The sequence below is a fragment of the Leptinotarsa decemlineata genome, unplaced genomic scaffold, assembly GCF_025532065.1.
Source record: "Leptinotarsa decemlineata unplaced genomic scaffold, Ldec_3_MD MMD2_tig00026307_RagTag_RagTag, whole genome shotgun sequence".
Taxonomy (NCBI): domain Eukaryota; kingdom Metazoa; phylum Arthropoda; class Insecta; order Coleoptera; family Chrysomelidae; genus Leptinotarsa; species Leptinotarsa decemlineata.
In genome coordinates this window covers 13,495,783-13,515,661 of record NW_027412681.1, presented here as the reverse complement: position 1 = coordinate 13,515,661, position 19,879 = coordinate 13,495,783, and the positions used below count along the sequence as shown (strand labels likewise).

Below are 19,879 nucleotides of genomic sequence, written 5' to 3'. Positions count from 1 at the left end.
AGACTTAAGAATGTCAAATATAAAAGATGAAATTTCTGTTGTAGAAGAAGATTATGAGGACACAATGAACAAACCACATGCCGTACCCATAGTGGTTGCAGATGTAGATCATTCATTCAAATTGGATGAGGAAGCTCTTAGAAAGGTTTTGATGAGAGACGAGTTGAAGGATCGCTATGTTGTAGTAATATCCGTAGCTGGTGCTTTTCGCCATGGAAAATCATTTCTGCTCGACTTCTTTTTAAGATACATGAGCGCTAAGGTATTATGTTTTATCTAAAATAATCATAGATTCATATTTTTCATGTGTAACCAGCAAAGAAATTTCGTGTCAGAAAATGCTTCTGACTCTGCTAATATCATATACAAATGATATAATAAATGACATTTATTGGTGAATACCAAAGGGCCATCGACCAAAGTCCTTCAGCCAGTGTACAATTTAAAAATATTTACAGTGATTTTTACATATGCTTACATACTTGTGATATACTGTTTGGAACCTTTGGTGTAGTAATGAATATTACTGGAGTTTTTTCCCAACACCAAATCGTTATTTTTTTATTTTTATACCTCGACACGTGTTTTGATCACCAAGTGATCATCTTCAAGAGGAAGATAAAACAGTTTTATCTTCCTCTTGAAGATGATCACTTGGTGATCGAAACACGTGTCGAGGTGTAAAAATAAAAAAATAACGATTTGGTGTTGGAAAAAACTCCAGTAATATTCATATGCTTACATAATAGAATTGAGATACATTAGACTTGTAAAAAAAGAGTCCATAATGAATTATGAGAGTAATTTGATGTTTTCCCAAATAATTTTTTCAGTATTATATTCGAAAGAAATTTTTGTGAGAGCCCTCACAGGGAAAATTTGTGCAGATGCTTCCCATTCAATGGAGTATACAACTAAACTGCTCTCTTGATTATATCTGTCTTGCACTGATGAGGAAAAATATTTTGAAATCGGTCTGTTGGGGATCACTCTATTTTCAGTAAGATCCGCTGCTGAACGAATGAGAAGCAGAAGATTTCTTTGCGAGATATAATCAAATGTACATTGTGGTATTTACCAAGGAAGTAGTTAAGTAGTTGTTTTTCAGCAAGTATTTGCCATATCCATATGTAGGAACATTGTTTAAGCAGATGATGATATGTAGTTTTTTCTTATGATTGATAACTTTATTATTATTATCACAATACAATGTATTCATAATCATATTTTTTTGTTATGATACCAATCAAAGCATGTAAACAAGAGAAGATCCAGATCAATATATATTTGAAGGATAGTTAAATTCAAGTAACAAACGTGTCCATTGCAGCAATAGGTAATGGTATTAAACAAAACATATATGAACAGTAAATACCGCATAATATATGATCAATGATTAGTTGAGTAAGTCAATTGTTAATATTATATTAATCTATAGTGTAGAAATTTCTATCAATAAGATTGCAATCGTAATTTGAAAATTGAAATGAAAATTCATATCAAGCTTTGACAGAGAGAAGAACAATGAACAACTCAGTTGGAATAATATTGTGCTTGTAGATATTGAGATAAGGAGCATTTGAAGAGTTGGAGGGTGTTACTGTGTTTAATTTAATTGAGAAGCTTGTTATAGTCCAAGAGTCCTCTGTAAAATATAGAGTTCATTGTTCTTGCAAAGTTTGTTCGTAGGACAACCAAGTCATCTCTTCTTGTATCGTAATTGTGAATCCCAAAAAAACTTTAGTAATTATTCTAATAGCATAGTTTTGTTTTATACTATAACTTCGTTTCATTCTATAACTGGTCATTCCCAGGTAAACTTATTACTTGTATTTTGAATTTGAACTTACTATAACTCTTTTCTTCAGTATATTCTGAAACAAAATACGTCAGAGTGGATTGGATCAGAAGATGCTCCTTTGGAAGGATTTTCTTGGAAAGGGGGATCTGAGAGAGATACTACTGGTATTCTTATGTGGTCAGAAGTGTTTGTAACTGAACTTATCACTGGTGAAAAGGTAAGCAAAATAATCATGGTATAATCTATTTTTCAACATATTGAAGTGAAGGACTAGATTTTATATATGTGATGAAATTGGCTAATATTTGATGAAAATCTGTAATGTATTGAAGTAACCCTCGATGTGAAATTTTCACTAAACATTTTACTAAACCGCCATACATGTTTCAATATAATAATAGCTTCTTCAGGCATATCCATATTAACTAAGTTCAACCTACTTGGCGCCTTATATAAATCAATAATTTGAATTCTACATCTTTTTATACCTACTATATAGAAGGATAACTTTTCCTGAGTTTACACATAAACTAATTACCAATTGAAACTTTAGGAAACCAATTTAACAAACAAACTCATTTGAATGAAAATGTAATTAAAAAAATTATCTGAATTTAAGTATCAACTAATGACAAATTTCAACACAAGAAAACAAATTTAATAAAGGGGAAGTATTAAATTTTATTTGATCATTCAGCAAATCTTCTGAATTCTTCAATATATTGATTTCCAATCATTTCAAAAAATTGACTTTTAAACCTTTCCCTTCCAAATTTCACATCATAGTCGTTATTGAACTCATACCCTCTACCAAGAGATGGTTGTCAAATGTGGAATTGGTCTTCACATTCAAGAAACTACTCCCAGCTCATTTATTCTTTGGAGAAACATCTCTGTTTGGCAAATATAAAGTTGTGAGCAAAAACTACAAGTTTACTTGTATACTCCTAATCTCTCTGACACTGAAGTTGTCTTTATTGTTTTCAAAAGATCTACCAAATTATTATTCGTTCTGTATGCCACATCCAAGTCTGGACGGGTTCAATGAAGACTATAAAAACAAAACTTCAGTGTCGGATAAATCAGGAGTACATATGGTTGTGGAGAACCTTTTTCCGTAGAATAAATGAACATAGGAGTAGTTTCGGGAAAGAGAAGACCAATTCTACCATCTTTTAGCAGAGGTACATGAATTGAATCTCGACTATGATGTGTTACATTTGGAAGATGAATGTTTGAAACTCAATATTTTTTAATGCTTGGAAGCATTCCTATTTTAAACATTCTCTATCGCATATATCTACGAAGTTATGGGGCGATTTCTACTCATAACCTGAGTGTTTGTTCAAACCTTTTTTTTTACAATTGTTTGAATAACTCACACATTTCCGCAGATAATATTTCTTTATGTTCAGAGAGTTTTTTTTTTCCTTTGAGGTCGACTATTCTTTTCAAAGTAATTAATTTTTTAAGATTATTTTCTTGAAATCATTGAAAATACATTAGTCAGAAGTTGTGGCCACTTAATTGAATAATTAAAAGCAATTAAGCGATTAATTGAATAAACAATTTTCAAGTGTGTTTTGAAATTATAACTGATTTAGCTTGGGTCAAGTCTTTATCAGCAGATTAAAAATAATGTTGATAGTTTTACAATATGTCCAATGGTTGATTGTAAAAAAACAATAACATACATATATAAATATATGTGCATATTATGTTGATATTTGTGTTTATTTTTTCCACTTCATGCCTCATAATCAAAATAAATCAAGTTTATGTTTTGTTTACCATCAGTTGAGATAGATAGTGTCAAATGAGATGAAATGATTAGTAAACAAGTCTTGTTGTTTCAATGTAATTATAATTTACTCATTTTAATGCTTAGGTCTGTGGATTAATTAAAAGGTTAAAGTTGTGTTTTGAATAATAATCAGTGATGAAATGCAAATTCATTTGCACTTGCATACTCGTTAGTCCTTAGCTCGCACAAGTTTCAACTTCTGAGAGTTGTCGTTAGTAGGGGGGCAATAGCTGGTTAACGAAAAAACAGATGTTTTTCAAACAGAAATAGTAATGAGCTGAAAAGAGGCAAAAACCTAATTTTTACAAAAAAATAACTCATACAATGTATAGAGTATAAAGTTGTTTATAGATCAGTATATACTACAACACAGTAGAAAAAATATTTATTGAGATATGAAGCTACAAAAACACATGACAATAAAACTTTTGAAACAACCTTATAATAAATTGTTTCGTAATTTATTATTAACGTGAAAGAAAATGATAGTGATTCAGAAAATGATGAAACTGACTCAATAAAGAAAAATGTGTCTAGAATAGAGAAATGGAATGAAGATCATGAGGATCAAACCTTGACTGTTGAAAATAATGAAACCTATATTAGTTTGTAAATTTTATATAGTGACATGTCAGATACAATTGATCACCACATATTACTAAATAAACTGCAAAGTATTGGTATCAGGGAAACTGTTTTGTTAGGCTGACTGATTATTTATCACAACGCAAATAGGTAACGAAAATAAAGGATTTAGTGTCATCTTCTCGCTATGTCGTTTTCGGGATACCTCAGGGGAGTGTTTTGGGACCTATATTATTTTTAATCTACCTGAATGATATAGATACCATCCATGGTTATGATTTCATGAACCTTTTTGCAGACGACACTTTATCAATTTCAGGAGATTATATAGAAACACTAGCTGATCAAGTGAATAATGAACTAAGAAATGTTTTCAAGTACATGAATCGCAATAAACTAAAACTCAACACCTCCAAACCAAAATATATGATCTTATCAACTGGTTATAAGCTATGACTCATCAACAAATACAATATAAGATTACAAATTGCAGGTGATGTAATAGAGTTCGTAAGTGAATTCAAATACTTAGGTTTCATGGTGGATAATCGTTTATCTCTTCATGCTCATTTTGATTATACATACAGAAAAATTACTAAAAAAATATATTTTTGACCAAAATAAGGTACTGGCTTTACAAAAGTTACGGAATCATGGTACGAGGATTATTTTACAAGTGATTAGGTATAATAGTATATCAAACATGTTAAGTACATTGGCTGGCTGTGGCTGTCTGTTTCCCAGAGACTGTATGAGTTAGCAATGCTATTCACTTTCAAACTAACACAAAACTTGCTTCCAACTTATTTTGAAGAATTCTCCATATATAAATCTCAAATCCATAACCACTTAACAAGAGTGAGTAACTCCCAAAAAATTCCACCTTCCTCGAACTAATTTGACTAGTATGATGAAGTCTTTATTTTTAAAACTTTGAATGAGTATAACAAACTCCCACTGTCGTTGAAAGATTTAATAAATGTTTTTCAATTAAAAAAAATCATGAAAATCATGTTGAAACCATTCTGGAATCATTGAAAAATGCGTTTCTGTTTTTTTATTCTATCATATCATTTTTGTTATTTATATGTTATTTATTTATATATTTTAGGATGTCCTAAAGAAATCAATAAATATATTATTATTTATTATTATTAAAAAATTCTTTGAAATCAAACAAATTGTTTCATTAATCATTAATAATACTTCATTCATTATTATTTAAAACCTTAGTTATTATCCGAAAATTCATTATGAATAATTGTTACACAATGAAGTGTTTTTCAAATATGTTATGGATTTTCATCAAGTATCGGCCGATTTCATCATAAACTTATTTTTCAGACTCTCTAAACCTATTGAAACATGCATTAAGTTTCTGTTCAAAGTTAATTTCGAGTTAAATTTTTAAAAAAATACTATTGCTGCTTGATAAAACTTGGTATAGTATTCCTGAAAACCCAAATCAACTTATTGTGAGTATATTTTTCATGCTGTAGTTGTTATTTATTCCACAGGTTGCAGTGATACTGCTGGACACCCAAGGAACCTGGGACAGCAAAAGTACGGTGAAAGAATGTGCCACAATTTTTGCTCTCAGCACAATGTTGAGCTCAGTACAAATTTACAATTTGTCAAGTAATATACAAGAAGACGATTTACAGCATTTACAGGTTAGTGTATATCAGACATTATCATGCACTCATAGCCATAACAATAATAGAGAAATCCATTTTTTTAACAGACAGATATATCTCCACTAATCAGTGTTTTATTGAAAATTTCAAATTATATTTACATATTCTGTTTCATACACATATCATTGAGTTAGTATTAACCCTATTAAAAAAACAAGAGCCTCTTCTAGTCAGTAGGTGGGGGATAGTCCATTTGGCCATTGAAGAAGCCTGGTTTCTAGGTTCCTGTAATGATTCAGTCATATACCCTTAAACTCTTTGAAAAACACATGAATCAAATATAAATTCAAATTACCATTCTATTACCACACCAACAATTTAAATGTCATAGTGAATTACCAAATGTTTTGAAAACAATGTGTCCTTGAAAGTCAATTTAAGTTAATTCAAAATATATTGATTCAGTCATTGTTTTCTTTCTCCTCATTTATTGGTAGTATTTATTTAAGTGCAATATACAGTGTATGGCACCAAAAATGAAACATCTAGGAGTCCAACTCCTATAATTGAATACGCACGGAGTTTCGACAGTTCTGTAAGAAAGCTTACATTTTATTAGTTTTAGTGATAAATATATTGTTTCATGCGAAACATACTACAGTACATCGAATTGTGAATTACCAAACACTGTGAGTACAGCCAAAAACAATAAGAAATACCTAATTTCGTCAAATAAATAATTGCCTTGAGGTTCCTGACTGCCCGCTGTTGGCTCTGGTCACTCCTTATCTCCAAGCGAGGTAGCGACACAGAACCGTACCGGCACATCGTGTACGGCGATGCTACTGAGGTTTTTCCAGCAATGACTGAAAATGCCAATACGGGTACTTCTGACTACAGGGGTACCCAAAGAACTCAACACGAATCAATCAATGTCCCATCCTACTCCAATATAGTTAGTCAAGGAAGAAGTACCCAGTTTCCAACAAAAGAACAAGCTATTCTTTTCCCTTCAATTGACGGAATCAAACTACACGATTATATTGTAGCTCTTGGATCAATTATTCAACCGAAAAATATCCTTTTTACATCAAGAATATCGAATAATCGCATCTGTGTATATTTGTCGGGTAAAGATATCGTTGATAAGTTCCTCACAGAACATGGCGAAATAAAAGTGGATCACCATATCATTAAGGCACGCAGGCTCATAACACCAGCGACACGAGTAGTATTATCAAACGTGTGCCCAATGATCCCACATGATATCATCGAAAAAACTTTGAAGAATTACGGATTAACTCTACTCTCCCCTATGTCATTCCTCCGAGCTGGAATAAACAACCCAGAGTACAGTCATGTCCTTAGTTTCCGTCGACAAACGTATATAAATCCTAATGAAAACGTTCCTGTCCCAGAGTCAATCCTCATTACCTTCGATAACACCCAATATCGAATATTTCTTTCCGAAGATAACATGAGTTGCTTCAGGTGTAAAAAAGTGGGACATCTAGCCTCTGCATGTCCTGAACCAGAAACTATTACCGAACAACAAAAATCAAATGAGACCAATGCAATGATCAGCCAAACTACAGAGCTGGACACTACGGAGCCAATAATACCCCTTATAGATATAACTCCTTCCACACACAAGCGTAACTCATCTGAAATAATTACACCATCACCTGAAGATCCCTCAACGAAAGAGCCTCCAATTTTCACCAAACCGAAACCTATTCCTAAAAAAATTAAAATAAACCCTCATGAATCGCTAACCTCATGCGAACAATCAATCACACCATCAAAAAAAACCATCGAAGAAGCAATCCCTCCTTTTCCTTTGAATTTCGACCAACTCACTAGTTTTTTAGATAACAGTTTTGGTTCACCGGATCCCCTATCGATCGCCAAAGAACACACAAAGGATATTCATGGTCTTCTGGACATGCTCTCGAAAATCTACCCATCTCTTGTAGACAGAGGAATCAAATCAAGAGTAACTAGAATTAAAAAGAAAATAATTCGCCAATTACAGAAACAATTTGAAACAAACTCTAATGCATCTCTCTCAGAGTCTGAAAGTGACAGTATATCTCTCGAAACGTATTGAAATTTCAAATCACATTCATTTTGCAATGGAATTTAAATGGGTTATACACCCGTCTGGAAATGTTGCAGAAATTGAAAAATGAAGTGAAGCCGTCAATTTTATGTCTCCAGGAAACCCATTTTCGGGACCACAAAACCTATCAGCTCAAAAATTACCTTGCTTTCCACAAAAATCGACAAGATCAACTTAGGACCAGTGGAGGAGTTTCAATCTATATTGATAAGTCTATTCAGACAGAGCAAATTCAACTGGATACAGATCTGGAAGCTGTAGCAGTGTCTACCAAAGGACCAGTTAATATAAATTTATGCAACATCTATATTTCCCCCAACACCATTATGGATGAACAGAAAGTCAGTGATTTATTCGAACAGATACCTAAGCCACGTATCATCCTTGGTGACTTCAACTCCCACAATGAGTTATGGGGAAGTGACACCACTAACATACGGGGGCGGTCGTTAGAAAATGTCATTGACACATCAAATTTGATTCTCTTGAACAGTGGAACAAAAACTAGATTCAACGCATTCTCTGGTAAACACTCAGTTCTTGATCTAACACTGTGTGATCCTGCATTAGCTACCTTACTGTCTTGGAAAGTTCTTCCTGACCTTTACGACAGCGACCACTTTCCTATTCTTATAGAACACAATAAAATATCCAACGAACCCTCAACTGTACCACAGAGATGGAAACTTGACAACGCTAACTGGACACTTTATTCTCATCTGGTGGACTATAATATACCATATGAAATCAAGGACGAGGCACCTATAAATGAAATAGTCAAAAATTTCACTCATACAATAATTGAAGCAGCAACACAAGCAATTGGTAAAACTTCCCCTGTAATCGGACATCGACCGGTACCATGGTGGAACAAAGAATGTGAAGAAGCAAATAAACTCACAAAACATGCCTTCAATAGATTGAAGAAACAAAATACTCTGGAAAATATTCTGGAATTCAAGAAACTACGAGCTCAATCAAGATATATTTTTAAAAAAAGTAAAAAGAAATCCTGGGAAAGTTATGTGTCTAACATAAATAGTTCCACCACTATGACTGACGTATGGAATAAAATAAAGAAACTGAAGGGCGGAAGAATACACCAAAATATAAATTTAATTGATGGTGACGGAAATTCCATCGAAAATAAAAAAGAAGTATCTAACTTACTTGGGGAAGTGTTTCAACGTCATTCGAGTAATAACAATTATACCCCAGAATTCCGCGAACTCAAAGCAACTGCAGAAAAAGAACCAATCATCATATTAGAAGACAAAGAGAATCCCCTCAATGCAAAAATAACTCTAACTGAACTGGATGATGTATTGAATTCCGCCAGGGACTCAGCCGCTGGACATGATGATATCCCCTATAGCCTTCTCATCTATCTACCCAAAGCTGCCAAAATATATCTTCTGAAGATTTTCAATGTTATTTTCACATCTCGATGTTTTCCCGATAACTGGAAAATGGCAACAATAATTCCAATTCTAAAAGCAAATAAATCCACGAATAACCCCGATTCATATCGACCTATCTCGCTCACCTGTACAATGTGTAAACTGTTTGAGAAGATACTGAACCGAAGATTACAATTTTATCTAGAAACGAACAATCTTCTGATACCCCAGCAGAGTGGTTTCCGTAAAAACCGTTCCACAACAGACAATATAGTAAACCTTGAGTCGAATGTTCATCAAGCTTTTGCGACTAAACGGAATGTTATTGCCATATTTTTTGATATTTGTAGAGCATACGACTCAGCATGGAGATATAATATCCTGAAGAAATTGAAAGTTTGGGGAATAGATGGTAACTTCCTAGCGTTCGTATCGAATTTTCTGAGCAACCGATCATTCCGTGTGAGAGCAAACAACACTTTATCGGATAAAAAAATACAACAAAACGGAACTCCACAAGGATCAATATTGAGTGTAACATTATTTCTTATAGCCATTAATGATATTTGCGAGGGAATCGAGTCGCCTATTAAAAGTGGTATATATGCTGATGACCTTGTGCTATATATAAGTAGCAATAATATGTCCTCTGCATCTAAACTCCTACAAACCGCAATCAGCAAACTAGAACAATGGTCTTCCCAATATGGATTCACCTTCTCAAGTACAAAAACGAAGTGTATGCTATTTAGTAAACGACCCCCCACAAGATATCCAATACTGAAAGTGTATGGTGAGCAGATTGAATTTGTGAAGAAATTCAAGTTTCTCGGAATAGTCTTCGATGAAAAACTGAATTGGGATGCTCACATCCGTCACCTTAAACAACAATGCCAGAGCGGAATCAACTTACTGAAAATTCTATCCAGCCATACCTGGGGAGCGGACAGTACCACCCTCATCAGAATATATAGATCTCTAATAAGATCTAAAATTGATTATGGCTCAATCAGCTACTCCACTGCCGCAAAATCACGCTTGCAACAACTGGATACCTTACACAATGCAGCTCTAAGACTTGCAATGGATGCTTATCGAACTACCCCGGTTGAGAGTCTATATGTCGAAGCCAACGAACCACCCCTGGATTTGAGACGTCAATACCTCAGCCTAACATATGCATCCAAAATATCTGCACATAATAAACATCCAACTTATGAACATACATTTTCGGAAGCTTCTGGTAGAAATCCCCAACATAATAAAATTATTAGAGATCCATTCAATGTACGAGTCAGAAAACATGGGTTCACTTTCTCTAACACCCTATCAGCTCAAGAAGAAAGCCCACCACCCTGGCTTGTGGAAATTCCTCCCTGTAATACTTCCCTCACAACGTTTCTTAAGTCCACTACCTCCAACCACAAACTCCTTCAAAAATTTTTCTAGATAGAAACTAAGTACAGTGGGTTCAACATTCTCTACACTGATGCATCTAAGACGTATGAAGATGAACGAGTTGGTGCATCAGTTATATCAGGGACCAACACCTATAAGTTCAGTATGCCTCCAGAATGCTCAGTTTATACGGGAGAACTGCATGCCATAGCGGAAGCGATTAAACTCTCTACAAACCTCAACGCTAAAGATTCGGTAATATTCACTGACTCCCTGAGCTCCTTACAGAGCATTAAACAGCCCTACCCAAAACATCCCATACTGAAGAACATCAAGACACAGTTATATGAGATGAGACTCCAAGGAAAAAATATCGAGCTGGTGTGGATCCCATCCCATATAGGCATTCCTGGTAATGAAAAGGCCGACGTGGCTGCAAAAGAGGCCAGTGTAGACCCATCTGCCAAAATTATATCAAAAATACCATATACAGACATGAAGCCCGTTATTAAAACGTATATACGGAATATTTGGCATGACAGATGGCATAAAAATCAAAACAACAAGCTTTTGCAAATAAACCCGAATCTGAATCCTGTCCAATACATGGGGATGTGTAGAAGGTATCAAGTGATTCTCACCAGGCTCCGCACTGGTCATACCAAGCTAACACATCAACACCTCCTTCAACGAGATGTGGCCAGAAAATGTGAAACCTGCCAAACAAACCTTGATGTAAACCACATTCTTCTGGATTGCCCATCTTACCAACGACAGAGACGTGCTAGTGGCTTACCCGGTGACCTACGAGGAATCCTCACCCCACAGAACATTGATAGACTTGTTACTTTCCTGAAGTGTATAAATATATTGTGTGACATATAAAATGTATCGAACCCCGCTAATAACCTATATGGTTGATGCGGGTAAATTTGAAATAAAAAAAAAAAAAAAATGAAACATCTAATTTTCTCAAACAAATTGTTTAGAAAAAATGTGAAAACAGGTCGAGTTTTAATTCAAGGGCGACATTTTTCTATCATAACTTCCACTGCCATACCGCCTCCCCCGCCCCTTGGTGACTACCATCTGTACAATTTGAATAGGGAAAGTACTAAGTGTGACACATCATTAATGATGTGTCACACTTAATTTAATAATGAAGTAATAATTCATGTGACTGTTCAGCTCATAAATCTTCATTTTGATGCTTTCTTGTGGGAAAACAACTGTTTCGTATTTCAAATTATGATACTTCATTTTAAAGATGATGTGAACAAGTTATAAAAAAGAGAGGTAGAACTGGAACATCTGGTGTAGAATAAATCCAAAACAAGCACAGTTCATTATCTTAAGAAACCAACCTGATTGGTGAAACGCATCGAGAAGAGTGTTGCAGTTTGTTTTTGTAAACAGTGCTTGTTATAGGTGCAAGTCATAATAAGATAAGAAAAATTGAAAAAAACTCGTTCTATGAAATTAAACAATAAAAAACCGTGAATAATTTCAAACTACAATAATTCACAGTAGATCAAATCAATTCAAATTTATTTTCATGATAATATACAATTTGTTGTATGACTTAGTTATTATATTTCAATTCTTGAATGAGTAAGTTTCACTTAGGCTTTGGAATTCCTGTATTGTGTTATATTACTCATTCAGATAAGAGTTCTATATTGTAACGTTTTTTCCCGTGGGTTTAACTATTATTTCAATGTCTATTGCTTATTAGAGTGCTCTGTATCGCACAGCCGCGAAACATCGTCCGGGTGGGTGCGGTCTTGGTAACGCCAATTGATTTATGGCTATCAGCGGCTGCCGGCGTTATTCTTTAGGGCGTAATTTACAACAATACAGTGCATTTGTTTTATGTCTCCCCCCCCCCTTTTTATTTTTTGACTGGGTCAACTCAAAATATTGAAATTTGGGATAATGAAATTAATGCATGAATACTTTATTTTGAAGTGAAATTGATAGATGAAACTTTCAAGATGGCGACTGAGTGCCATCTGGAAAAAAAATTAAATGGAAAGGGGGATCTTGTGACACTTATATTTGAAGTTCCTGACAAATGCTTCACAACCCTAGAATATAATGTCTAAATCTTCAACTACTATAAAATGGCGGAACTTTTAATAATTGCCTGAATACATTGACATTTAACTACATAATATGAGGTAATAAGCTTGAAATCAGTTCAGAAGATGCTCAAAATGGTTGTCTTGAACTTCGTGACATATGAACAGCCTACCCGATATTTCACGCCGAACATTTTCGAACACAGTAATGTCAATGTTTCTACAAATATTTATTATTCTCTGCTGTATATCGATATCCAATATTGAAGCAGGTTCGGTTTCGTACATCTTTTGCTTCAAATAGCCCCATAATGAAAGTCCAAAGGTGTCAAATCTGGCGAGCGGGCCTGCCATTCTGTAGGACCTCGACGGCCAATTCAACGACCGGGAAGAGTAGTATCCAAATAGTTTCTTACTTGTCTGTAGTAATGTGGTGGTGCTCCATCTTGTTGGAATACAATATCCATATCGAATTCATTAGGATTCGCTTCGACAATTTCAGTGATGAGAGGGTCACAACAAAATTGTGACTTTATGAATTTATTTGCTGATGATACAATGTTAACAACATCTCATAAAGATTTAGAGATAGCTTTGACAAAAATGAATATCTGCTTGGAGGATATTCATAAATACTTGAACGTCAAAAAATTAAAACTAAACGTATCTAAAACAAAAGCCATGATTCTGACCACAGCATATAAATATAAATATATAAACATAAATTACTATTCTTTGGAAATTAATAAAGAAAAAATAGAATTTGTAACCTGGGATTCATGTTAGACAACTGTTTATCTTATAATGCACACTTCAAATACATAACTAAAAAAATATCAAAGAAACTTTACTTTTTTACTCGAATCTCTTATCATTTGTCAGTTTCTTCCAAGGTCACTATATATAACACAATCGTTCAGCCTCATTTCGAATATTGTAGTACATTACTATATGGGTGTGATCAAAACGAAATTTCGACTTTACACAAACTACAAAATCGTGGAATGAGAGTCATATTAAAATGTAATCATTATACAAGCATAAAGTTTATGCTCGACGCATTACAATGGTTATCAATAAAAGAAAGGTTCTGTAGATCAGCAATGATATTTATTTTTAAGACTATTAATAATATGTTACCATCTTATTTTGATGAATTCATTATTTATCGTGATAGTACTCACAACTATGAGACAAGACATAGTTATCTTGTTCACTTGCCAAGATGCAGATTAACCAGCTCAATGAAAATATTGTTTTATAAAGGTTTAAACCATTTTAATAAGCTGCCAAGAGACATAAAACAAAGCGAAAGTATTTATATATTTAAATCTAAACTAAACAACTATATTAAAACAAACACAATTTTGTAGGAAAAGACTCAATGATGCAGAACATCAGTAGTCTTAAACATTAACATTCATTATCATGTATCAGTATGTTTTAAATTGTTAGTATAGTCTTATCTAAGTTAGTTAACTTTGAATTTTATTTCCTTTTCTATTTTATTTCTCAACATTGTTAGGTTACAGTCATATGTATGACTCTAGTTATTAGTTATTATTATTGTTCGTTAAGGACATATTATTATTGTTTACTGATTTATTATTATTATTGTATATTATTATTATTATTACTGTATGTATATTAGGATTTCCTAAATAAACGTATTCATTCATTCATTCATATTCAAATACAGTTCCCCTATTAAATTTTGAACAATAAATAGAGGTCCTACAATATGGTTTCCCAATATTCCTGCCTAAACGTTAATTTTTTCTGGATATTAGGTATGTATTTCCCGAAAAACGTGAGAGTTGGTGTTACTCCAATAACGGCAATTTTGTCTGTGAACATTGCCGTTTAATAAAATTCACATTCATCACTAAAACAAATATTATGGAGATAGGTAGGATGCCTTGCAATGGTTTCCGTCATGATCTCTTGCAGAATTCTGTTCTTCGATCATGGTCATCTTCAGTTAATTGGTGTTCCATTTTAATTTTGTATGGATGATACCTATTCCTCTTCAAAAGTCTCCACACAGTAGAAGGAGACACCTCACAAACATTCGCGACAGAATAAGTAGACTGTTCAGGATTTACTACCATGTTACCAATTGTTTGCACTTGCTGTTCTTCCGGAATGGACAGATGACCTGGGGGCTTTTTGTTATGTACACTACCAGTAGTTGTAAATTTGGATACACGTTCCCTCAAATATGTTTTACAGATAGGACGATTTGGAAAACGTTCATTGAAAGTCCTTTCGATCTCGTGAATGTTACTCATCGCACCGTAAATAAAAATCGCATCAATTTTTTCTTCCCATGGACGAGAATTGGTCATTTTAGAGATTGTTGACTTGGTACCTTTCTACTAGTAAAACCAAAAACTAAATAAGGTACTGACATTTTTTGTCATTTTTGTAAACAAAAAATAACTCAACAAACCTTATCAGGTTGTTGAAATTGCCATATGGCAGATAAAAAGGAATATTTCTAGAAATATCGATATTAATGTGTCTTCAGGAAATTATTAAATGTTCAGCCATTTTGTAGTAGGTGAAGATACTGACTTTATATTCTAGGGTTGTGAAGTATTCGTCAGGAGCTTCAAAATGACGTGTCACAATATCCTTCTTTCCATTGAATTTTTTTTTCCAGATGGCGCGCAATCGTCATTTTGAAAGTTTCATCTGTCAATTTGACTTCAAAATGAAGTATTTTTGCATTAATTTCATTATCCCAAATTTCAATAATTTGAGTTGACCCGTTCAAAAAATAAAAGGGGGGACGTTAAAGAAATGCACTGTATGTACATTTTATGAAAATCAATATGACAATCCAAAAAAAAATTGTAGTCATATAATCAATAAAAATAAAATGTTAAAGTCATTGAGGAAACAAAAAGAAGTAGATATATAAGTATAAGAAATGATACAGATAGTATAGCAACTGTTATTCAATGTAGGAAATTCATTTATTTTTTCAGTATATGTCAAATTTTGTTGAGGGCATATTTGAATTTATTAATTTTTCAATTCTACTGGAAGTAGGTTGTACGGTTTTGGACTATAATAGAACACAAATCTTTGTGTATGGCTTTTCTTGTAGATGCCCACACTGTTCTCCATTAACTGACAAATATTAGTATAACTTAATCTCGACACATATGACATTTTAAAGCATTTCTGAGATTACTAGACGAAATTGTTTTTCCCGCAAGAGGGCGTCAAAATGAAAAGTGATGTAGCGAACAGTCACTTGGATGAATACCTTACAAATATACCTTATTGATGATGTGTCACACATTTTTTCTATATTCAAATTTTAAGGGTGATTATCACCTAGGGGCCCGAGGAGGTGGTATGACCTATGAGGTTATTAAAAAAGGTGTCCCTCATGAGTTGAAAATTGACATGTATTTTTTCTTGATAAATAGATAGATAATTAGGTATCTGCTTTAAACAACCGTTTCTTGGGGGTCAATATAACTGGATTCAATCTCTTACACACTTGATCATCTGAGGCTTCAATGACAGAATTTTATTATGAACATCCCTGAAAATTTGGCTATATCAGATGGCTGGATATTGTGCAGTTTCAATGCCAGGACGACAGTAGTGAGTCACTGTGCTAACGCACAGGTCTCCTGGAGAATTCTGAGGATTGACTGTTTATTTTCATCAGTTTTAATCAGTTCCTGTGACATCAAGAAATCATATCATTCAAGACTAAATTCCACTGCCTTCAATGCTCAACAGAAAACTGTTATGATTATTATAAATGAAGAAAAGTAACGGTACTCAAATTGATCTTTGTGGTACCGTGAGCATTATATCCTAATGCTGCATTATCGTTACCATGGTGAGGTAAATAATTCAATCCATTTATAATGAAGATATCCGCTTATACCAATATTATGATTAGTTAACCAATATAAAAGTTTTTTAATGATTACCACAACTTTGCTCTGTAATGGTATATTGAAAAGTGGAGATTATTTTCTCTGTTAAAATTAACTTCTTTCTTTCAGATTTCAATAAAAGTTACATTATTCCTTTTTTGACAATCTTGATTTTTTGACTGACTTTACAGTTGAAATCTGTTTGCAGCTATTCACGGAATATGGCAGGCTGGCTTTGGCTGATTCTGGAACAACTCCTTTTCAAAGATTGCAATTCCTAGTGAGAGACTGGCGTTTTCCTTACGAGGCCCCTTACGGGGCGGTAGGTGGACAACAAATCCTTCAAAAACGTCTGGAAGTGAATGAACATCAGCACTCTGAATTACAGTCTTTGAGAAAACATATCAGTTCTTGTTTTACGGAAATAGCTTGTTTTCTAATGCCGCACCCAGGCATAAAAGTTGCTACTAGCCCTACTTTCGATGGAAGACTTGGAGGTGAGTCAGTAAGGAAGTGTTTTGTCAAACCAAGACTAGTTTTATTGATTATTGCTTCACTATCTTGTGGTTTTAATGTTTTTTTTTTTTCAGAAATCGATTCTGAATTCAAAGACAATCTGAAAATACTAGTGCCAATGCTATTAGCACCTGAAAATTTAGTTTTGAAAAAAATCAACGGTGATAAAGTCAAAGTGAGGGATTTTGTGCAATATTGTAAATCATATATGCAAATTTATGAAGGAAATGAACTTCCTGAACCAAAATCTATGCTTGTGGTAAGATAAAAATTGTTTATGTACTGTATGATATATATGATATGTACTGTTGAATTTCTCAGTGATAAACTTATCCTGGCCAAATATTGTTTACAAATCCATAAAAGAATGTATATCTTTACCATTCTCTTTGAAGGCATTTTTTAGGTGATTGAGCTCCTCAGGGAGACTCTTAGGTTCACAGATGCGTTTGGCCCTCTCAACCAACATTCTAATTCCTTCTCTCTTCTGTTGGGCTGTTGGTTAGAGTTTTTATTCAGGTACCTGTCTGTCTGTGTGTAGGTTGACGTCTGTTCAAAAGAACATCCAAGAGTGCTCAAGTCCCTTGGCCGAATCATGTCCTTAGCCAAGAATATAGAGGGAGGCAATAAAAATTCAGAAACATAGGGAAGTTTTCAATGGAAAGGCAGAGGCAATGAACATTAGTGAAACATGGCGTTGAAACCTGTTTTTGATTGTACACAAACAAGATCATTCAATCCAAGAAAAACGAAGCCACGCCCATTAATGATGGTATAAAATTGACAACAAATCTCAACATTGTAGTTTTTGCGTGGAAAACACCTCGAGTACTTGGACAGTTATCTCATCGCCTTTGATAATGTCTACCGCAGTTGTCGACAAAACGTCAGGCACTAAAATCTGCAGACCACAGCCAAAAAAACCGGAAAAATAGTTTTGTCCCCAAATGATTCATCTACTATAATTTTGATTTCCCATGAATTGCTTGTTTCATATGGTCTTGTGCATTAAAATCATGTGGGGCAGGGCGACCGAGATAACGAGAGTATTCATTCTGCAAAAGCGATTTATTCGCCTGATATTCAACTTGGACTATAAGGAATCATGTAGAGAGACTTTTAGGACAAATAGCTTGATGACTTGTACAAGCATTTACCTCTACAAGCTATTAAATTATACCCACCAGCACAAAAATAAGTTTCAAAAAAATAGTGATGTCCACCAATACAACACTCGAAACAAAAACAATGTCCACTTAAGCAAATTCAACTGTCTGCACCTGAAAAAATCTCCACTCTATGCAGGAGGATATTTCTATAACCTGCTACCAGATGAAATAAAAGCAAATGAAAATATAGTCAAATTCAAATCCACCTTGAAATCATTTTTGATTGACAACTGTTTTTATTCCCTAACAGAGTTTACTGAACAATTACTAAAATGAAATAACATATTCTCATCCCCTACAAAGCACCAGGCATTTTATTCCCAACTCTACATGTACGAACTTTTAAAAAATATGTATTGTATTATTGTATTGTTAGTATTTTTAGGTGTATTTTTCGTTTTTTATTAAGATGTGTTGTAATTTTATCCTGATTCGCAACCGAACACGGTTATTAGACTTATATCATGTCATGTAAATGATTCGAAGAGATCAATAAATCTATCTATCTATCTATCTATCTATCTAAATAAAATGTAACAAGCTGTATCTGCTCCTTTGTTGCATTGCCTTGCGCTAAGATCTACCGTCATTTCTTTTTATTCAGGTATCCTCTAAATGGACAATATCCAATAAACTTATAATTATTCAAACAATTTCTGCTGTGTTGAAGGATTTCATCGAATTTCTTTTTATAAAGTTAATCTTGTATGCGTTTCCAGGTGTATTTTCTAGTACTCTTTGTGTTTCTTATCGACCCATTTCCTGATCTGGTACAATACAATAGATTTGGTACCCCGGCAGCTGGTTCCGTGATGTATTATAGAACTGATGATCAACATATTCATTCTTTTTTTCGTTACCTGTGACTCCTAAGTATCCTGAAACTATTATAAAGCCAACATATTTATATCTCACAGTTTCTTCAGTTCTTTAGAGAATTTCTTATAGATTCAATAACGTTAATAAATATTATTATTCCCGGATCAGCCTTGATGTCACTTTTAGATTCATCAACAATCCTGCAGAGAGGGGTTAGGATACCCATGGAGTAAGAATCCTAAATGAAGATGAATATAATATAATAAATTTTCCCAAATAGTTTTTCCGGGTATCTGAATTCCCTACATAATGCCTACAGGGTCTCCAAGTTAGTTTCGTTTTTTGTAAAGTGGTTCCCTAAGTCTGATAGTCACTCCTTTATAGGTTTCACTTTTGTAATTTCATAAACAGTGCATTTGAGGGATTGTCTAGTATGTTCTGAGGGTGACGCATTTTGGTAATACTCCTTAGTGTAGATGTTTCAGCTGTTTGGAGATTATTCAATGCAGGATTACAACAATTTTAATAAATTATGTGTGCATATTCGAGAAGTGGACGGCAGAACATTTTATATATTTTAGTTGCAGTTTTAGTATTTGAATGTAAGACTCCAAAAGTGTTTTCCTCTATTGATGCATT

General features: G+C 33.7%; 1 protein-coding gene across 1 annotated transcript in view; it reads left to right on the top strand.

Annotated features, from left to right (window-relative positions):
- atl (atlastin GTPase) overlaps positions 1-19,879 on the top strand; it is a 31,193-nt gene that overhangs the window by 404 nt on the left and 10,910 nt on the right. Inside the window, exons 2-6 of the mRNA XM_074181046.1 lie at positions 45-262; positions 1,869-2,018; positions 5,708-5,863; positions 16,945-17,233; positions 17,327-17,511. Coding sequence (XP_074037147.1) covers positions 45-262; positions 1,869-2,018; positions 5,708-5,863; positions 16,945-17,233; positions 17,327-17,511 — 998 coding nt within the window. The remainder of the gene's footprint in view (positions 1-44; positions 263-1,868; positions 2,019-5,707; positions 5,864-16,944; positions 17,234-17,326; positions 17,512-19,879) is intronic.